General features: G+C 38.7%; 1 protein-coding gene across 6 annotated transcripts in view; it reads right to left on the reverse strand.

Annotated features, from left to right (window-relative positions):
• LOC121885184 (rab GTPase-activating protein 1) overlaps positions 1-22,064 on the reverse strand; it is an 80,271-nt gene that overhangs the window by 37,267 nt on the left and 20,940 nt on the right. For 5 of the 6 annotated variants that reach the window (XM_042394380.1, XM_042394377.1, XM_042394378.1 and 2 more), the window contains 8 exons: positions 21,258-21,418; positions 17,038-17,148; positions 15,197-15,263; positions 15,005-15,107; positions 14,248-14,417; positions 13,872-14,040; positions 12,244-12,337; positions 10,473-10,623 (listed from right to left, as the gene is read on the reverse strand). In XM_042394380.1, coding sequence (XP_042250314.1) covers positions 10,473-10,623; positions 12,244-12,337; positions 13,872-14,040; positions 14,248-14,417; positions 15,005-15,107; positions 15,197-15,263; positions 17,038-17,148; positions 21,258-21,418 — 1,026 coding nt within the window. Of the gene's footprint in view, positions 1-8,578; positions 8,834-10,472; positions 10,624-12,243; positions 12,338-13,871; positions 14,041-14,247; positions 14,418-15,004; positions 15,108-15,196; positions 15,264-17,037; positions 17,149-21,257; positions 21,419-22,064 lie in introns of those variants that run through there. The other variant, XM_042394381.1, reaches the window with a different exon arrangement.

Consider the following 22,064-nt stretch of genomic DNA (forward strand, 5'->3'; position numbering starts at 1 on the left):
CAAGGACAGGCGTCCAGTAGCTGACAAACAGCTGGCAACAATACAACAGCCCTAAACACCTGTAAAGCATGTCAGACTATAAGGAAAAGAAAAACTAGTAGCAAAAAAGTGCTTATTACTGTTCTCATGTCATGTCCATGTCTCACTGCTGTATTGTTAGGGCGGAATGCAATTAATGCTTAATATCGCTGGTAGATTACCTGCAAATGTTTGGAAATTTTACCTAAATAACAAAAAATACATTATCAAGAATACATTACCAAAACTGAAATACATTTTCTGTTGATAAGATAAGCTATTATCTTTTAAAAGAACAACAATGCTTGATTTGCAACTGCCTTACTGCTGGACTTCCATCTGAGTATTCTTAGTATTCACAATCCGCCAGCACCCAGCTGGTGGCTCATAATCCTGATAATTCTGTTCTGTTGCTATATAAATATAAAAATAAGCAGTCACACTGAGCCAAGTTTTGTATCAGTGTGATATAACAAAAACATAAGAGGAGCTGGTCAGCTGATTTCCTATCTGAGGTTTTTATTTATCAGAGAAATGCCTGGTAGGAATGGAAAAAAAAAAAGAATTTCAAGGAACTGGACAGCTAATACAATATAATTTATTTTCTGTGAACTGATGAAGTTCATCTCGGTGCGATTTGCCTACAGCTAGCACATAAACTAATACCAAAATAAGGCAAGGGTGGTGAAGGAAATCTTATGTAGTCACAGACAGACACATTACTGTAGAAAGATGGCACAAGATTCCTCGAAAAATGAAGTCTGTTAACATTCAACAGAAAAAATTACTAAATTCTTTCATCTGACTGTCTAAACCTTCTGGCATTCACTTTGTATTATCATGTGGGGAAATGGCTTCAAAGTAGGATAAAACAAATCTAAAAAGTATTTCCATGTTCAACGCAGGGCTTTCTAACAGAAGCCAGAACAGTAATGCCCACATAAACCTATGGAAGAGAGAGACAGGCAGGCGTACAGTCACACAGAAAAAAGAAAGAGGTAGATGTGTTAGGCTGACAAGACAGCGGGAGAGCAGAGAGAGAGAGGGGCAAGCGCACAATGTGACAAAACACAAATGAGCAGGCAGACAGAGAGAGGCATGAAGACACACAAGCTGACAGGAGCACAAACAGGTCAAGGTAGAAGTCAGAGAGAGTCAGAGTCAGGCGTACACAAATACAAATGATTAGAAAGACAGACAGACAGACAGACAGATAGACAGACAGAGAGGCAGGCAGACAGGTCATTATGTGGGTCAGACAGAGACATACAGGCAGACAGGTAGTTATGAGTGCTTGTTTTTGCTCTCCACAGGAGGCTGGCACACCAGGTCTGCCGACCGGGCCTGTGTTTATCTCATTACTTTGTGTCTGCACGTGTGTGCGCGTGTGTGGTCATTTACACACCTTAGGAGCCGTTTTTAACATGATGTCCCTCCTATGTAGGTAAATAGAGGCTGAAACATGCAACTGTGCAGGTGTACCTAATAAACTAGTAGCTCAGTGTATGTTATTGTTAATACTGTCAACAGAACAACATTTTACTCTCCTTGTAAAAGTTAACAGTAAACCTCAGTGTGCATGTCCACTTACTTTAACACAGCGGTTTCCAACCACCAAGCTGCAAAAATTTGCCACTAGGCCACAAGAAAACAATATGACTCAGCAAAAAAGCTGAATGACAGTTACATAACTTGAGTATAAAAAGAAGTGCAAAAAGAAAAAAGATCAACGCTTTTGTGTATTAAGTGAAAACCTTTTACTGGGATGGTGGTGTGAGTGAACAGATATAATCTCCTGCTCCGTTGTTAATTATCTGAAAATGGGGAGGAATGAGGGAATGAATATGCCGAAGTCTGGAAAAACAGGACAGAGTTAAAACAAGAGAGTTGGTAGCTAACGATGAAAATTCGCGAGACTCGGTAATCGATGATGAAGGCGCCATGCTAGCTAGCGACGCAGATAACGAACACAATGTGACCAGTGCAGACATTGTGAAATCTATCACATCCTTCAAACATTACTTTCATCATAAAACTGATGGAGTGCTAACAGCTACTGAGGCCAATATGAGGGAAATGGCTGCGTCAACAAGGCTGACGAACGTATTTAATCCGCAGAAGATACAATCAACAACCTACAAACAAAGACTTGGGGGCCAAGTTAAAGTTACTCGTGTCCAAAACAGATGACCTAGAGTGTAGAAGCGGGCGTAACAACTTGAGAATAACAGGCATACCAGAAAAGGAAGAGGGGACAAACTGCTGTGCCTTTATTGAAAAAATGGTTCTCAGAAACTCTCAACACACCCTCGCCTGCAGTGGAGAGAGCTCACTGTATCGCCGGCCAAAAGCGCAACTCTAATTCGCAATTTATTGTGAAGTTTCTCAACTACAGAGATAAAGAAAGGGTCCTGAGGGCAGCAAGACTGAAAGGCCAGGTAATGTGCAAGGACAATGTTATCAGATTCCATCAAGATTTGTCAGCAACAAAGAGGCTTTGGCAGCATATGGCAAAAACTGCAAGAGAAAGACATCACCAAGCATCGGATCCTATTTGTAGCTTGACTCACAGAGAGGCAACTTACACCTTTGACTCACCAGCAGCAGTGAACAACTACATCACTGGAATGAGAGACTGGACTCAAACATATTTTGAGAGTACTACTCAAATTTGCTTATAGACGTCTTTACCTGAAAAACAGTAGAAATTAGGCAGTCCTGTAATTATTGAGTTATCACATAACTTGTTATTTTTATCTCCTGTTTTGGGCCTATCTGTCTTTATAATTGTTATTTTTATGAAATGATAGTGTCGTGGAAATTTTTCATAGTTGCTCGAGAACCACACAGACATAAAGAAAACATTAAACATTGTTACTTGTACATCAGTAACAGCTATACAAATGGCCAAACACAAAAAACACATAACAAAAATACAATCATCTTGTATTTTTGAAGAGAAAGCATGTTGTTCAGCTGGCCCTTTCTCTAAAGATTGTGAACTCAAACCAGACAGCTTTATACCTCCCCAGAAGCAAAGCTAAAAAGAGTCAGGTCCCTAAAAGGGACCTTCCACAAACTGTTACACCCTCTTTCAAACAAGTATGGTCATATGATGACCTCATGGTCAATTAATAACTTCAAACAAGGACATCCTTCAAATTTAGCTTGCCTGGGCACTACATGATCCACAAAGTTTCTAAGACAGAAGACTTGAAGCAAAGATATCTCTAGCTAACCCCAGAGGTCAGCAAACAACCCTCGGATAGAAACAAGTTCAAGAGGTCAACTAGCCTCGGAGTAAGGTTTCTTCACCTACATGTATATCAGAATGACAATGCCATTACATTACATTCAGTTGAAAACACTGACCCCTTAGTTTGAAAACAATATTTGTAACATATATACAAAGGATTTATAAAATGATAACCTATTATTCAATTTTCTCTCACAATAGGAAAAGAGGAAATTTGATTTTGATTTGATAACTAAAATAAGTATGGGGTTGATTGATATCTATGTAGGAGCAATGTGACAATGAGTTAAGGAAACTCAAACGGGCCTACAGATGGTTCCTCACTATGGTGTGGACCCGCTGATAGCTGAAGGGAGTATTACTATACAGGTTAGGGGTAGTCCATGCATGGTCATGCTGGACAGGTTCAGGGAAGGATTTGTAAGTTCCAAGTTATTTCCTCTTCGCAGTTTCAATATACAGACGGATGACAAATTAAAAGAAAAAACGATACAGGCTTGAATGCTTTGACGCCTACAGTGAGAGGATCTGGTGGCTCTGTTATGCTTTGGGGGGGCATTTTTCTGGCATGGTTTGGGTCCACTTGTCCCCTTAGAGGGAAGGGTCACTGCAAATCAATACAAAGTTGTTCTGAGTGATCACCTTTATCCTATGATGAAACATTTCTATCCTGATGGGAGTGGTCTCTTCCAGGATGATAATGCCCCATCCATAGGGCACGAGGGGTCACTGAATGGTTTGATGAGTATGAAAATGATGTGAATCATATGCTATGACCTTCACAGTCACCAGATCTCAACCCAGCTGAACATCTATGAGAGATTTTAGACCAACGTGTTCGACAGCGCTCTCAACCACCATCATCAAAACACCAAATGAGGGAATATCTTTTGGAAGAATAGTGTTCATCCCTCCAGTAGAGTTCAGAGACTTGTAGAATCAATGCAAAGGTGCACTGAAGCTGTTCTGGCAACCCAACACCTAAGACACTTTATGTTGGATTTCCTTTAATTTGTCACCCGTCTGTATATCTAACTGCAAGTGTATATGTGCCACTGCCAAAAGTACACTTGTCTGTTTTAAAGGGTTATTTCACAGCAGCAAATGAAAATCACATAAATGTCAATGGTTAACGTGAATTGCATTTCCTGGAACTGCAGGGGTTTAAACAAATTGGCAAAGGTGAAACAGGTTATGAGCAGGATAAAGTTTTTGGGAGCTTAAGTCGCTTTTTTACAGGAGACTCATTTTCTACCTGGGGATACATCAAAGATAAGGAGAAGGTGGCCTGGGAAGGTGTTTTCAGCATCTCATTTATCAAGTGCTAGAGGAGTAATTGTATTGATTCATAAATCTAGTCCAATGCAGATACAGGATATGGTTGAGGACACAACTGGGAGGTTTCTGATTATTCGTGGTTTTCTTTTGCATGAGGAGATAAGTCTGATAAATGTATATAGCCCCAACGGGGATGACCCAGCTTTCTACAGCAATCTCTTCCTGAAAATCTTAACATTTCCTGGCAAATGCATTATCTGTGGTGACTTCGACTGCACCCTTGACCCTGTAAAAGACAGATCTTCTGGTTTGGATGTTACTCATGTGCAAACTACAAAAACAGTACAGTGCTTAATCCAAGAAATTAACCTAATAGACATTTGGCGGCATCTAAACCCAAATGCTAGAGCAGGGGTGTCAAACTCAATTTCATCCCAGGCCACATCAGCATTATGGTTGCCCTCAAAGGTCTGGTTGTAAATGTATCTACTTGTTATCATATTACATAATTGCCTCTGCATTCAATTACTATTGGCTTTAGTAATAACTTAATTAAAAACTAGCTCTGATAGCAGAATTCTGGGAAAAACAATGGCAAGCAGACATTCAAGTGCATAACTATTATACAATTTATTAAAGAAATGAAATATACAAAGTAGTATACCGGTAAGTAATAAAGTCGAAATTACAAAAAGGGTTGATTCAGTTTGTGTAGTCTACTATATTAAATATTATATGTAGATATATTCTTCATGTGTTTTGGTTAGATTTGTTCAAAGCAGGCATGTTTGGTGTCATGGTGGTGTTTTCTGTTCCCACCCTTCACTATGGCCACTACTGCAATTCAAGCACAATGGTCTCATACTTCCCTCAGTCAAAATGTATTTCTCAGTCCAGTCATCCTTTTCACTGTCAACCTCTTTTTTTCTTTTTTGTATCAGCTAATTTTGAACAATACATTTTATGTTATCAAACGGAGCTCCTACATTCCTCAACAACCTTTCTAAGAGTTACCTTACTTATCAGATGGGAAGCATTCAAAGCATATATTAGAGGACAAATCTTCCGTTTTACAAGCAAAAGGAATGGCTAAGGAATGATCTTGCTAGATTCAAAGATTAAAACAAATATTTCAGCCAGGATTGAATATGACAAATGCAAATACGGAACTTCTGTTACTTTATTCTGAGTATAATAGGCTATCTGCCAATAAGGCCACAGCCAATATGATTAGACTTAAACAACTGTACTATGTTAGTCGTTTGTTTTAAGTCTAACCTTCTACAAGGAACATTTATACACTGCATATGGAAATGCAACAAGAGAAGAACTTTTAGGGGTGAGGTAATTTGTATGATTTATAAAATTCTGTCTGTAAAGGTGCCCATGGAACCTAAGGCTATTATTTTGGGGCTGTATCCTCCTGATCTTCCTTGGAGAAAGGAAGATTTCCAGTATATTAATATGTGCATACTGCAAGCAAAATGCTTCTTAGGACTTTATTGGAAGAAAAAAAAAGACCTAGAATGGGCTCTTGGATAAAGAATATGGCTCAATGTATGTCGATGGAAAAAATTACATATATATTCAGAGGTAAATTAGATGATTTGACAAATTGTGAAGTTTGTCTGAGCTTGTGAAACAACTTTGGATTTATTGCAGGCACTTTTTTACTTTATTACATTTTTTTTTACATTCTTAAAGTATATTTATATTGCATTTATATACATAGATATATTCTTTTTCTTTGCTAATGTACTTGTTACAAGCAAAGAGGTCGGGGAAAGTAAAGATGAAAGGATTTAAGGAAAGGTTACATGCTACTGTTGATGTATGGCCCTTCTTGGATGCATTCAATGTTAAAACAATAAATATACTGTTTAAAAAAAAAGCTTTAGCTTGAAACTCTCGAGCACTCTAAAAGCTCAATATTGAGAGTTTTGGTGTCTTTTATCATTTCCCCAATCCCTCTCACAATTGGTCCGTCCACAACAACTTTGTCAATATAAAAACAGTCTACAATGCAAAAAAGGTTAGGAACCCCATTTTAAAAACATGGTGTATGCTACAATATCCATGGTTCAATATCATTTCAATCATTACCACCACACTGCTGCTTACATTAAAGAAAAATGACACTGATTATACCTTTTAAGGTTGAGCAACATTTAACTTTAAGAGTAATATTATGCAGATAAAAATGTGTTGACTGTGGTTACGCTGTAATATGGTGGCAATGTTAATGTTTTTTCTGGATAATAAAATGTTGCCTTTCAATATGTCACATTGTCTTTCAAAACACTCTAGTGATTAAAATCAGCTGGCACTGGACCAGTGCGCTGCCAAAAACAATTATTTGTTTGCCATATTTAGTTACTCTGGCAGTGACTGGCTTCTGCCAACTATAATTTATGGAGCTAATGCAAAATGTGGGCCATGGCTACAACAGCCTAATGAGTTTATTGGTTATTAGTGGAATGTTAATTAGTCAGCATTCAAAGTTAGACTGGTACTCCCAGTACTTGGCAGCAGGGCCTCTCATATTGGGGAGTTTGTCACGGCTCACTGAGGCAAGAATAGGTCAAATGTCTAAGACCTACAGCCCCTGTTTCCACTTCCATCAATGCCCTGCATTCAAATATATAGATGAACGCCAAGTTCAGACAGAGTGAGAACACAAAAGAGGGTGCAAGCTAGAACATGATGTGCATACACTGCACGCAGCACAAAGAGATACACACAGATAGGCTGAATACAGAAAACACACAATACAAATGAGTAGCTGGCACATGAGTATGGTATGTACACATTTTAAATAAGGAGCTCAGAAGGGAAAGAAGGAATTAGTACATGAGAAAAGAAACCTTAATTAGTACCAATAACAAAAGAAAAATGAATGTGAATGAAAACCCTTTCCTAATTAATACATATGATATGCAGACTACAATTATGGAACATGTTTCAATACTCTTCAGAGCTTTTCTATTAACAAGATTTTTTGTGTCTTAGTTCTAGTTTGATTTTTAAAAATCAATACAACTTACACTATGCGGGTACATATGTACCTTTTTGCGTGAAATAAGACATTTATCACATAGCAAATGGTCTTGACTACCTTGCCCGGTCTTGCTCTAGGGAGACCAAATAAATCGCAAATTGTCTGTTGGAGTTAGATACAGTTGCACGTGTTCTCCACACTTTTCTCTGTGTGTTTGTTGGCTGGCGTACAAACCTGGAATGCTTTAGTGCTTCTGCAATAAATTCCTATCCAACTTTCAGTCCAATGTCTATCAATACAGTGGCATTGCAAACCGCTGTTATTGTTGTGCGAGTGAAAGTTGAGATTCCATTCATACCATTCATGTTGAGGGAAAATCAGCATGGCTCCTACATTAAAATAACGGAAATGTACAAAGGCAGAGATAGGAAAAGAGCAAAAGAGAAAGACTTGGAGGAAAGAAATATGGTCGGGGAGGGTGAAGGGGATGAGAGTGGGAGAGGAGAGCAGAGGGGAGGAAAGGGCAAGACCAACATCTTGTCACCACCTGGGACCCAGCTCGCTACCCGGGGATGTTGCCTTTAAAACCTCTTACCATTCCTGTAAAATTAGCCTAAAACGCCTATCCCAGGCATACCCAAAGTAAATTGAAAGCTGTTCTTGAACCATTTGGAGTACATTCATGGTGTTGGTCTCTTTTGAAAGGTAACACTCTGAGGTTTCTGCCCTCACAGTCAGAATCATTGTAAGTGCTACTGGCATTGAGTAATAGAAGTTTGAACACATTGAAGTAGATTTTTATTTCCACCTGAATATTTTTTGTGAACAGATGCCTGCAGATGAACTATAGCTGGGACCCATTAGCTGGAAAACACAATGGGACCACAGCATTTAACCTCACCTAGTCCAAATTTGATAATTTCCAAAAAGAAGACTATTTGGAGACTCCAAAGGACCCCTGCTTCAGAGCAAACACATTATGGTGCTTTTCCCTTCTTGAAAACTTTTGCATATAAAAGAGTCAAAACAAGCGCTATGGTGGAAAAGAGTTTATATAAATAGCAACACACAGCAAACTATTTAAATTTACACAATTTCTTGGCTTTATAGGACCCATTAAAACTGCATAGGTCATTTTCAGAATTTCACTGGCTATACGAAGCACCAGTCATCAGCAGAATCTGTTCCAATTGGCTCAGTCTTAAGACAAAAGAAGAGGGGCACTTCCTTTGAATGTGGAGTCTTGTTGGCTATTGTAGGCTGTGGACAGGACAGGGAGGCTCCTATTGGTTCAAGCGAGGTGTTGATAGAAAGGTCAGAGTACATAGCATAGTTCATGTATTTCACAGTCTGAGGCCCAATTAGTGGGCAGCCCAGAGCAAAATTACACTACCACATTGTGCTTAGAACACAGGGTGTCTTACCATCTACAGCAGGGCTAAATCATCTCTGATGATTATACACATAGCCACACAGACAGACCTACTCATGCACATTGTTATTATCTAAACTAAAACTGAAAAGCGAAAAGATTTTTTTCAAAATTCACCGATATGGTGCTTAAAAATAACATGAGGAAAACTAAACTGTCAAAAGTAACCAGAGATAAAATAGCAAGTAATGTCTCACATTCTCTACACACAGGTTGAAATGCGGTCTTTAGTCCCTCCACAACATTCAGAGGCAAAACCAAGGCCAAGCCGTTATAACAAACCTAATGTTATAAATACCCCAGTCGAAATCATCTTAATTGAATAATAATAATTAAATTTCAGATCATAGGCCAGTCATCGTAACTATCTTAAAACAAGGAATCTCTGGCCATGGTCCAGGCCAAAGCTGTTTCAGTGAAAAACAACAGCAACTGTATAAAATATAGATGTAGTGGGGTGTGACGTCACCCATTGGTTTGCATTGGAGCTGGTTTGAAACAGGTTTGAAGCCCAGGGCTGCAGTTTACAGTTAGTGCTATCTTCTCCGTTTGGAACCAGGACTTTCCGAATAAGGAGTGCGGGGTGTTGCCTTTCACGCTCTGGAAACACACCCCGCTACCTCAGAAACACTAAGCAGTGCACACTTGGGCAAACATTAGCTAAATTATGCGAGCACAGCAGGTATCGTTATCAAGTAACATTAAACTTCTGGAAATACTGCGACAATAATCCAACTCAGTTGCCACTTGGCGAAAAAACAGAGCTAACCTCTTGAAATTTTGATTCCTTGCTTTCAGAGGTTCAAAAAGTGATAGACAAGATATTTTGTTTCTTTGTTTATGAACTGGGTATAAGTTAAGACACTATTGGTATCAACAAATTTACAGTTTTATTAGAAAAAGTTTTCACTTTTAACAGTGCTATCAACACACCACAAATGTATTCTTGAAGAAAGATAAGGGTATAATACACTTGCATAATGCCAAAGTAATCAGCTGGCATGATCTACAGGGCAGCAGTGGTTATCATCACAAGGTAGAAGCACATGAGAGAGAAACTTAACAGGGCCATCAGTGGCCCCTGAGGTGCACTTTCTTTACTCGAACTGTTGCCAAGGACAAAAACAATAACACATATGCACTGGCCAGCACGAGCCATAAGAAACAATTAATTAAATGTGCTAAAATGTAATGTGTTTCACTTACAGAGATCTAAATGTAACCAAGTGTAAAAAATTAAAGGAGGAAACTGTAAAACTGAAAAAAAGGATATCTCAATGATGGCTTAAGCTTAGACAAATCAAAAAACAAAATCAGTGGAGGTGATGTGTACAGCTTTCCGATGTGTCCTAAAATTAAAGGAGCCTGTTCCCGTCTCGTCCTGCTGAAGGACAGCCTTTCTAATCACTACACCACCAACATTAGGGGATCGTGGGAATTTGGTGTGCTGCAGCCACCTTAACAGAGACAATGCTTTTGTTTGGTCTTACCTTTGTAATAAGAGTGCGGTACTCCTCGACCTGGTGGTCATTGTTATGGCAACCTGCCAGGAGCTGCCACACCTCCCCGCGGAGAGCCTCGGGGATGCCACTCCGCACCAGAGCTGGCAGCTGCCTGGGACGCACTGATAAGTTCATATGCCTGGAGAAGGAGAAGGAGAAGGAGGGTCAGTGACGGCTTTTTTTTTAAATCAAATACGTACTCAGCTATTTAAACTTCATTCAGTGTTGCTTAAAGTATAGCACAATGATAACTCCCTCATTACATACAAATTAGCAGTTGCAATCTTTCTGTGTATACAAACGTAATAAAACCAACAAAATAGATTAACATCAAATAAAATAAGATTACGAAAAATGACATGAAATAGTTAAGAGAATAAAACATTTCAATGATGGTATATATGTGCTATTTTTGCACATAATGTGTCGTACTTTATCTTTTTTCCCTAACATTTATTTTGTACATTAGCTTTGCTTTCTTTTACCCCTTCCCTATTTTTATAAGGATTGGAAAACAATAGACAATAGAAGACAATAAACCGATAGAAACATAAAGCAACAATACACGGCGATTTTAATGCCTTCCTTCCTTCTTCATCTTCATATTTAAGTGTTAAAGCTGTTGGAGAAACACTCTCAGCGGGCGATATACACTGCATAAAGATATAAATGAATTCAGGCATCTGCCAGCCCACTAGCAAAGTGACAGAGATAGAATTAGAGATACACAGAGAAGGAGAGGGTATACTTGGAGGCGCAGCTGTACCTGCCTACCAACTATCGCCTGACTGGAGCCGACAGAAAAATCCCTGATGATTCTCTCACTTTTTTCCCCTTCCTTTCTTAATTCATCCCTCTCTATTTTCTGAGTTTGTTTTGTTTATTTGTTCCGAGCGTCAGGTTATGCAATATGTGGCATTTTCTGCTGGGACTAAGAAGGGAAACAAGAGTATACTGTGTATGTGTGTGTGCACGCATGTGTCCGTGCATGTGACCTAAGTAATGCCAGGCCTGGTCCTTAGGGGCATAAGATTGTAAAGGGCTTTCTGTGATTTTCCTCTGTGTGTTCCCTGAGCTCTACATCCCACAATGCCTCAACACACGCACTCTCGCGCGCACACACAAAATCACCAATCACTCGCACAAAGCCTAGTATTATGATTCAGCTAGTCTTATGATTCCTTTCTTTATTTAGGCTTTTTCTTTTTTTTTTTTTTTACTTGAGAGACAAATACCTCCAAAAAGAATTCATTGCTTTGATGGTCATGTCAACATTTGGTTTTCTGTGAGGACATTATAAACGCCAAAACATGCCGAAGTACATAATGAAGACAAAAGGTGATACATTATGATCAAAAATATATGAGGTGAAACAAGATATTTGGTTTAAATATATGTATTGTACAGGTGGAATAAATTGAACTACATTTTATGGTTCTCCTGAAAAACATGCAGAGAGGGGGAGAAAGAGAAAGGCATGCTGTGCAGTGTGTGTGTTTGTGTGTGCCTTAACTCACAGCTAATTAAAGTCGGGGCAGTTTCTATTCAGTTCATCACAAGCTTTTGATTAAAAACAAATGCAGTAATGGGAAAGGGAAGCCATCTTAATAAGCTGCTTATCAAGAACTCCTGCCTGCTGCTCTTTCTTTCACATGCAGAACATCCGCTAAACTCCATGCAGTGTGTGTGTGTGTGTGTGTGTGTGTGTGTGTACACTGCAAGGGGGAGGGACAAAGTGAAAAAGAGAACAAAGTCCTACCACTTGGATAACAAGTCTCCCCAGGTCTCCAAGATCTTCTCTGCGCACTCCTTGGAAACATCACCTGACCCACTGAGTAAAGGCTCATCATTATCTGGACATGAGACATACACAACAAGTTAGATCCATTATTATACAACAACATACTTTGTTCTTTTCCTTCTTAAAAGTTTACAAGTTTAGAGAACACTGCACTTTGTATAGCAATGATTAAACTAATGTGAAAACTTAAGTTTTAGATGTTTCCCAACTTAAAAAGATAGTTGTTTTGTATAGTCAGTCACAAATTTCATGCAATGGTGTTACCAAGATGGTGCCAAAGTGTACCTTCTTCACTTAAAGAGAAATTGTTTTAAGTTGTATAAAGAACTGTTGACATCACAAGTTTTAATCGTGTGGTTTGATGTTTTGTAATGTTGCACATTGTGTGTTGTTGTGTTGTCTTGTATTTCTGTTTTTAATCTTAACTGCATATGAGCTGTTGATATAATATTGAACTTGAACAACAGCTCAGTAAAAATGTAATGTTTTATTTGATAATCCACATGAGTGCCTAGATGTGGAATTGTATAATCTAAACAAATTGTTTGTTCTTTTAATCCAACTTTCCACAGTATCAATTTAGATTAGATTAGATTCAACTTAATTGTCATTGAATAAGTTAAAGTACTTTACAACAAGATGCTGTTGGCATCTAACCAGATGTGCAAATTTAGGCATAAAGTGATGATGTAAAGGATACAAATTACTATGAGCAGCTTACAAGATATGATAGATGGAAACTGTACTGTGTGGTATCTAAACCTTCACAACAACAGGCACGGAGCAATCAATGGACACAAAGTCCAAAGAGTGAGACCAAATGTACCAAACAGTAGATCAAAGACTAACACCCGGAAAGATACAGCAAGTACCCCAATTATGCTCTCCGCCTTCTATTCTCATTGCTACATCTCACATTCACACAGAAATACAAAAGAAAAACAAACACACACACACACACCACTACTGGAAAAGTACTCTTTGGGATACAGTACATAGAGTTCTGTAACATAGTGTCTGATCTCCCACAGGATTTCGACTCCTGTGGACACAAGTAAAGCCTCTCAGGACAGAGATTTTAGTTTTTAGATTAAGTATCAGTGATTGAATCTGAAGGCTGTAAATGTTAAACGGTAAATCTGAAAGTATGCAGCATAATGCTTCTGGGTTTTATGCTAGTTAAACTATGTACATTTCATGCTGCTGGGTACTACTTTAAAGTATTGTGTCTTGGAGGTCCGTGCTTCTGATGGAGGTCAATCCTGACCAAGGACACCACAACAGTTTAATGTTCCAGAGTATTATTAGATTATCTTGCCAGTTAAGCGCCTGCTTTGAGGCTGTTTATATGACTGACACAATCAAGTACACAAAGTGGTTCAAAATGTTAAAAATATTTTCATATGGTTCTGCTTGTCACCCTCCTCCATGTGGTCATGTTTGTAAGAATATTTTCATATGGGTTATATAAAGAAATTACATCTTTTGCAATATCAGGACTTTTATTTTTTTGTTACCTCTTTGTACCGAATGTCTTAAAAATAAAAAAAAAGTAGTGACTAAGCGAAAAACTAGCAGCCAATCACCTTCCTCTTCATCATCCTCAGGTGGTGAAGGAACCATGCTCCCAGGCCCACTGGGCAGAATGCCAGGACTCGCTGTGGTCTTCCGTTTCTCTCTCTCAGTCTCGCTTTCCAAACTCACCACCTCATACAGTGTGTCAGAGGCAGGACTTTTACGCTCCTTACGCTCCATCTGAAGAGAGAAACATTGAACAGACATCAGGTTGAACTGTCTGTGTATTTTTCAAAGATTCCTTTGTAATTACAAATCCATAGAATACTAACAAACCGATTGCTTTGCATCATTGCAAGTCATAGCTGGTATCTGGTGCAATTTACAGAGACCCTCACTTGAACTGATTTAAACGCGGATGGAAAATTGTGCCATGACTTGACATACCTGTCGTAGTTTAAGGTAGAAGGTCTCAGTGTAGCTACGCTTGCTGAAGGGCCAGAACAGCCTGTCATTTGGGGAGCACACTCTGACCCTCGTCTCCAGCAGAAAACGGACTGGCTCCTCCACCTCTGTGATCACCAGGTCCACTGCTGTCGTCATGTACATGAATTTATCTAGAAAAAAAAACAAGAAAAACCACTGAAATGTCATATCCCCACGAATGATTCACCTCCGTTCACCACCTATAACTAATAAATATGTTAACCGAACCTGTGACTGGGTCATTTATGAAAGCATAAGAGTTTGACTTATTATGTTTGAAGCTGGATTGGTGGTGTAGCAGGTATTGTATGTGGCACAAGGATGGAACAAAATCCGTACCTGGGTCAACTGATGTGATCGTCTTTATTTCATTAACAACTTTCCAGCAATATTCATGTGTAATCTGTGCAAACATTTGTTGTGTCTGTCTTGTACGCAACATTATTTTTAACAGGGACATCAATTATCAAAGTAGAGTTTACATGCCTATATACTGTAGCCATAATTTTATTATAAATTGCTCCTTCAGAGCTTGATTTGAGGATTTGTGCAACCAGTGGAAAGTGATTTTTACACTCGGAAATGTGTCAGATATTAGATGTGAAAATATGAGCCAATAAACAACCGACTGCCCGATAAATTATATGAAGCGAGGAAATAATAGCTGTTGAAAATCATTCATTTTCATTTGAATTTGACAGATTTTTTTGGCTGTCACCTTTGGGCGTTTCCTCATTCACAGCCTGGAACTGAGGCGTGTTGGGGTTCCAACTTCCTGTGATGATGTAAGACTTCCCGTCAGAGCTCTTTCCCATTGACTCCTGAAGGGGAACAAGTTGGAGGAAGTTAGCTAACTCTAACATGCAAATACACACTCACATACACATATATGAACACGAGAGTCACCCACCAGGTCTAACAGGTGCATGTCACTGTTCTTCACATTTTTCCCTGGGCTGAGCAGGAGACCAAAACACCTGGGGAAGGAGCACACACACACACACACACACACACACAGACAAACATGCACATACACACAGACAAACATGCACATACACACATGGATGCAAGAAAGACAAAAGAGAAATGAATGGGATTACATAACAGGAGACACACATGAGAAAAAAGCAAGAGAGAAAAAAAAAAGAACAGAGCAAGACCAGGAACCAGAGACAGAACAATAAATCTCTCTACAGAGTAGAACCAGTTTTAAAACATCACATATGTTACCGCACCGTTAACGCGCTGATCCTCTAACACAGACCAGAGCGTGGAGAATATTAAACACAGCACTTCAATCCTGCACCTTCTCTGGGTACATCATACAATAACAAACCACTGTGAAAACGGAAGTCCGCAAAAAGGTGATGGAATGTTTCAACAGATTTATTAAACTGTGGAAAAAAAAAAAAAAAAAAAGAGGGCCTCAGAGAGACAGACTCACATCAATCACCATCTTATAACTGTGCTGGAACACTTAAACACTGACACGGTCCGACACACGGATGTAAAGATGTTGAACAGTGTATGTTTATCAATTATAGCTGAGTGACTCCTTTCTTATGAACGTCTGGTCATGTTTTCATGTCGACATGTCTCAACTGTAGCAAATATCTGACTGACAGATGCAGGACAAATTCTTCAATATTTTCGTTTTTACAGGACAATTCCAGAGTGACAGAAATGTCAACTCATACCATCCATTAGTATGCTCTTTCTCATCAATCTAGATCATAGGTCTCGTTTTATATGAGTGGGACTTTACTGTGTTGTGTGTGGAAGGTCCCTTTATCGCACAAGCTGGAGCTGAACGAACCTGCCAATCACAGGGGTATATGGCTGTTTCACAACTATGCTATTTATACAGGAAGAATGTGCGCTGAGAATGTGCGCACCTCACGCTAGATTGTGTCGTTATTTTTGCTACACAGCCTTCAGTAAAATTCAAAGGTGAATAATTAAACCTTATTGAAGCATCATTCTGTTTATTTCAGCATCATCTCTCTGTTGACGATCACTTCATTTTGTTTTGAAGCACTTTGTAAAGTCCGTTTCGACACAAGCTCTATCAATAAATCATTTATCATTCTTCTGATGTTTAATAATGATGACTGATACTTAACAGTGGTGACGGTTTGCGGAAGTCGTTTCAAATATCCACAGCCGTGCGTAATGATCAGCTGTTGGAGAGCCTGTGCGTAATTCTCACTCTGATGAGCGGAACGGACACAACTGTTGACGTGCAAACGGAGGTTTAAAGACCTTTACATCCATTTTTGGTGCACTGTGACAGCAAATAAGGCTCGGTAGTAGTCGCCTTTTTTTGCGCCTGCTATCCTAGCCTGTGCCTGCTAAGCTTTTTTTGTGGAATACCTGATGCGGCCCAGCCTCACCCAGACTCTGCCTCCAGCAGCCCCCAGGTAATTTGAGTTTGAGACCCCTGATCTAGATTGTTTCTGTGTCCTTTTATTGTGTTTTGAGATATATCTGTTGTCTTAGTTGTTGTATTTCAGAATATATCCTCTGAAAATTGTGCTGGGACCTCACACATGGACCGGATTGTTTGTTTTATTGAATATTCAATCCATTTTTCTATGCTTACCAACTGGAAATTATCACTTATCTGACCAACGCACAAGACTAAAATCGAGATATTCAGTGATCCTATGACACTGTACAGTAAACTAGGCCCTTTGAATATGCTACTGTACTCTATTCTTGTGTGTGTGTGACTGTGTGAGTGTATGTTACCTCTCAATAGCCAGCTCCTTATTGGAGGTCTGCTGGACATAAATGACAATTTTCTTGTCCATTCCTGCACGCAGCTTGAAGCTCTGCTTGTCCTTGTCTTTTGCTACGGCACTGAATATGAAAAAAAGCAGAAATATTGTTAACCAGATTCTTACCAGCAAAAAAAAAAAAAATCACACATGTAAATCACAGATGAATGTGAGAAAAGTATATCGAGTTAAATTTTGTGAGCAGATACAGTAATAACTTTGACGCTGACGCAGGAAGGCAAATTTACTAACATCTTAGACTTAAAATTCATAAATCTGAGGTAATGTTTGACCACAGGCTGACTATTTCAATACTTGGAAGAAAAACAATAATCCTGCAGTTTCTACTTTTTATTTTTACAAACTAAAACATACAATTAAAGCAACCACACTAATCGACTGGACATCTGTATCAATGGTATTAATCACTAATCAGTGTCAACCAGACATGTTCAAAATAAATGCTCACATTTAGAACAAGCCCATTTATCAAATTTAGCGTGCAAAGAAAAAAGAAAAAAGATTTCTCAACATGCTCTGTTCCCGGTTCTCTTTCCTGCTCTGTTTCAAGAGCAGGAAAGAGAACCAGGTTGGACAGGAACAGTAATCAACATTCTCCAAACCGTCACTGACACAGATTCCTGAGGAAATGTTGAAGAAACCCTTCAGTGAAGAGATTCTTGGGCAAAAAAAAATCATCAATCAGTTTGAAATCTACTGTAAACATTTGAAACTTGCTGTGATTTCAGGAAAAAAAAAAACCTCGTCTCTTTGAGGATAGGAACTTGATGTACCAGATAGAACTTAGTGAACTCAACTATCAGACTGGGTCATGACTTTAGACTGTAAATATGTTCTCTGACTACAGATAAACAGGCTGGATTTTTTTGTTTTATATGCCAAATACATGCCAAATATTTGGCCCATCCCTCTTGGGACTACAGGACACCACTATTTTACAAAACATAGATCTTCTGGAAAATATATAAAGTATGCGGAAAAAGGAAAAGAAACGAAAGAAATTAAATAAAAACAAAACAAAAAACCAAAATGAACTGTTCACGTAAAGAACTGTGACATATCTACAGATTATCTTTCCTCTTCTCCCAGGTTTTCTGCAGATAACTGGCTTATTTATGTGTTTCATATGTAAACAGCCAACTCGACCTTTGTGCATCATCCATATTTACAAAATCAATATCTGTTTTTATCTTACTAAACACAGCACTGTGCAGCTCACAATAAAAAAGACAGTAGAAAACAAAATGGAACTTTTTCTTCTTCTAGATTAACATACCATCCAGTTTCAACAATAAAATATCAGACCTCAGCTGTGCACATAGAGATCTTTGCTTTTTAGACAAATTATATACAACATAATTCTCCATAATTCTCCGTACTATATTCAGTTTTTATCATCATTTTTGGTTTAGTAAACATATCAGCCCACAGCCCTTTGCTCTGAACAAACACAGATTCTCTAAACAAACTAATGTTGGGCTTTTCATTATCAAAAAAAAGCCTCACCAAACCCAGCCTAGCAGAACAATGTGCACACGTCTTTAGACCAAGAACCAATCGTTTGTTTATCCCAGATGAATATTTGTCTCGTCAACCTACGTTCTTCCATATCAAGTAACTGAGCTGCACATATCTTACAATGAGCCTCACATGGTTCCCATCTCATGTCCCCCACTATAGCCAACTTTGGCTCATATTTGTCATTTTGCACTGATTGACACATCCAGATATTTCTAAGGCCCCTGACCCCGGCTTCACACACAAGCTTCAAACAGTTTAGAGTATGTTTGGAAACTCATATCCTTCAAGTTTTTACTTTAACCAATAATTCCTCCCAAAGCTCTGCCTGCTGATATAGCAAGAACCTTAACACCTTTTATAAAATTCATGTGTTCATCATCAATATAGACCCTGAGATATTTATGAGTCTGTATAATTCAGCTTATGTTATCCAGCTTTAAAGTGGTAAGTACTGCAGGTAAATGAGGGTTTTCTAAAGTGGATTATTTCAGTTTTAATTATATTCTATTTCCATTTTATTTTACAGATATACTGTATCTTTATACAATTTCTATAGAGCATTCATTACATACCTTATGTGCACAAGGAAAATTTGCTTATACACAAAAACAGTCTATGTGTATTTACATATGAAAGCTGTTTGCTTGGAAGTCAGTAAACTAAAAATAATCAACCGAGAGCAAATGAGAAGGAAATGTGTGCTGGCTAAAAATAATCAAAGGCATTTTTTTTTTTTTGTTTTCCAAATAAGTTGAGTATGTGGGACTGTTTGTGAACACATGGAAGTGACTCAGTAATATGGGAAAACAAAATAAAAAAGGTCAGGGAAGATGGGTTGAAGGGGGCCAACACAGGAACTTTCTGTTGTGTTCTTATCAGTGTGGGAAAAAGAATGAGACTTTAATTAAAGCAACGTTGAACGGGCCTTTGCACCCTTGCGCACGTCGGGCCGTGGCGCAGTCGAAGGGCTTCTGTCATGGGCATGTAGATATCTTCAGACCTAGGCTGTTTTCAGACAGTGCAAGAAGGAGATAAACATCACTTCTTTTGTCCACTATTTTGCCCGCTGGTGGGGCTGCCTTGCTGCAATTTTGTAGGGGGCGCTATTCAGCCAGTTTGCATCACTGACTGAATATTGTCATGAGGACGTGTTCAGGCCGGGACTCTTATCAAACATGCAAAGTTTGGGGCAGACTGGAGCATTTGCACTTAAGTTATAGCAATTTCCTCTGTCATGGCGAAACATCAAAACTCAACGCCACTGCCACACGCTTCAACGATAGCTAAATTCTAGCATATTAGGCACATTACCGCCACCCTCCGCTTCGGACTGTAGACCAAATATTAAATCCTACACATCAATCCTGTCTGTCTAATAAACTCAAAAAAAAAAACAAACTGCCACTCTGCCCACTTGGAAGGTTCATTAAAGTTTTAATGCTGAGCTCCAGAACTTGAGTCTTCCTCAGTTCTTCCCTCATAAATTGTCTTTTTTGATCATACTTAGTACAATCTATGCTTGCATTTGTAATAGTTTCCTCAGCCAAGTGGGAAAAAATATGTGCTATATGAGCTACAAATTTTAGTTTTGATTTTATTTTTCTGCAGCATTTTATCACTAAACTGTCACTCTGTCCATTTTTTCCCTTCCCCTCATAGGTCATGCCCACTACTGAATTATACATATAAGACCTACAATTATTGTAAAATAAATGATAATAACACCAAACTTCGTACAAAGTTTGTATATAATGTACTGTATGTGTATAGACCTTTCTGCTGTATCCTTCAAAAATGAGCTCCATTTAACCGTGACACCCATCCCCCTACTTTCTTCCCTCCTTCTCCCTCTCAGCTGGAGAGAAGGATTTCAGAGTACTCTTCTTGTGAAATATCCTCATAAATCCCATGACTTTGGCCAAATCTTACATTAAAAATCATATTTTAGTAGAAATTTTCGTCGCGAAGTTTTTAATAACTTTTGTTCAGCACAGTGTGATAAGTCATGTATTAAAGTTTGAAGCCGATACCATTAACGCCCTAGGAGGAGATAGCGTTTATTCAAGGTCCAAAATTGGCACAAAGTCATACTTTCATGGGTGAATTGTGGACTTCCTGTTGGATTTAGGTCAGGGGTGTCAGTGTATGATTTGTAGGTCTTGTTGAGACCATTTCACAGTTTACTTTCAGAATTTTCATGTTCCATTTACTACTTCTTTTCTTTTTTGCACAACACTAAACAAGGAAATAACAAAGAAAGTAGGGACCAGTAATGTTAGTGTAAGTATAGTAAATACAGTACAGCACAATACTGTATACGCAAAGATGACTTTGATGCTTCCCTCATGGTTATTATGTGTACCCCACATGCTCTAAACCGTGGAAAGGTGTGTGTCTTTTGTAACTGGGTCACCCAAAATTGTGGTCACTCCATCTTAATCCCAAAAAGTAGGACTACTTGTCCCTGTGTTTATGAGTGTGACAAAAGTGATTAAGTGACAAACATGGATCAATTGGCCATTTTCATTCGAAGCTCTTAATATAATTTGTTATAATGGTGGTGCCACTGCAGATCAGATACTTAGCGATGATGAAGTTTAGTCCAAGCTCTACACATTAGAATACATATAGTATGAATGTGTGCCCCACCTGAAAGTACCCTTGCCGTCATCCTCCTTGATTTCCAGGCTGACGGTGAAGGTAAACAAGTCACTGTCAGGGGTGAGTGGAGCAGCCTGCTGAGATGACAGAACTGCCTTCTTAGCTGACCGCCGAAATGCTGTGGCGAAGCTGTATAGTATCCTACTCACCTGTAGAGAACAGGGGAACACATGCAAAAAAAAAACAAAGTCACTATAAAGTGGAGGACTATTAGATGTAAAATTGAATATCCAGACAAAGCTGCACCAAAAACCTTCCATTTTAAAACACTCTAATAAATATTACATAATTATTATTATATAATGTTTGTGAAACTGTAGGGATGAATTGTACATGCGCACACTCTCTTTCTCATACACACTAAACAAGGACATGGATGATACAGGGTGAACATGACATAAGCCATCATGAGACCTGCTGTTTATTCTGTTGTGTTAGCAACCTCACCCACGGAGAGACAACAACAAAAAAAACTGTTTGCCGTAGAAACCAAAGACAGTGAGTAAGAATAATCCAAGTAGTGCATTTGTCCAGTCAGATACACAAAGTGTTGAGCTGATGTTATTTGTCATGCGATTTTGAAATGAAACGAGGGCACTTGTCCCTTTTTCAATTTACCAATTACTTTGTTTAGTTGAACACAATCTCTTCAAGCACCTACTGTAATATTTTTAGTTTAAAGGCGTATTTGTGACCTTTATTAACATCTACTCATAGACAATAGATATTGCAACAGCATTCATTTATGGCACAGCTTTCCTGTCTCAATCCGCATCCACCTGTGTTGTCTTAAGT

Source organism: Thunnus maccoyii, chromosome 19 (genome assembly GCF_910596095.1).
Source record: "Thunnus maccoyii chromosome 19, fThuMac1.1, whole genome shotgun sequence".
NCBI lineage: Eukaryota > Metazoa > Chordata > Actinopteri > Scombriformes > Scombridae > Thunnus > Thunnus maccoyii.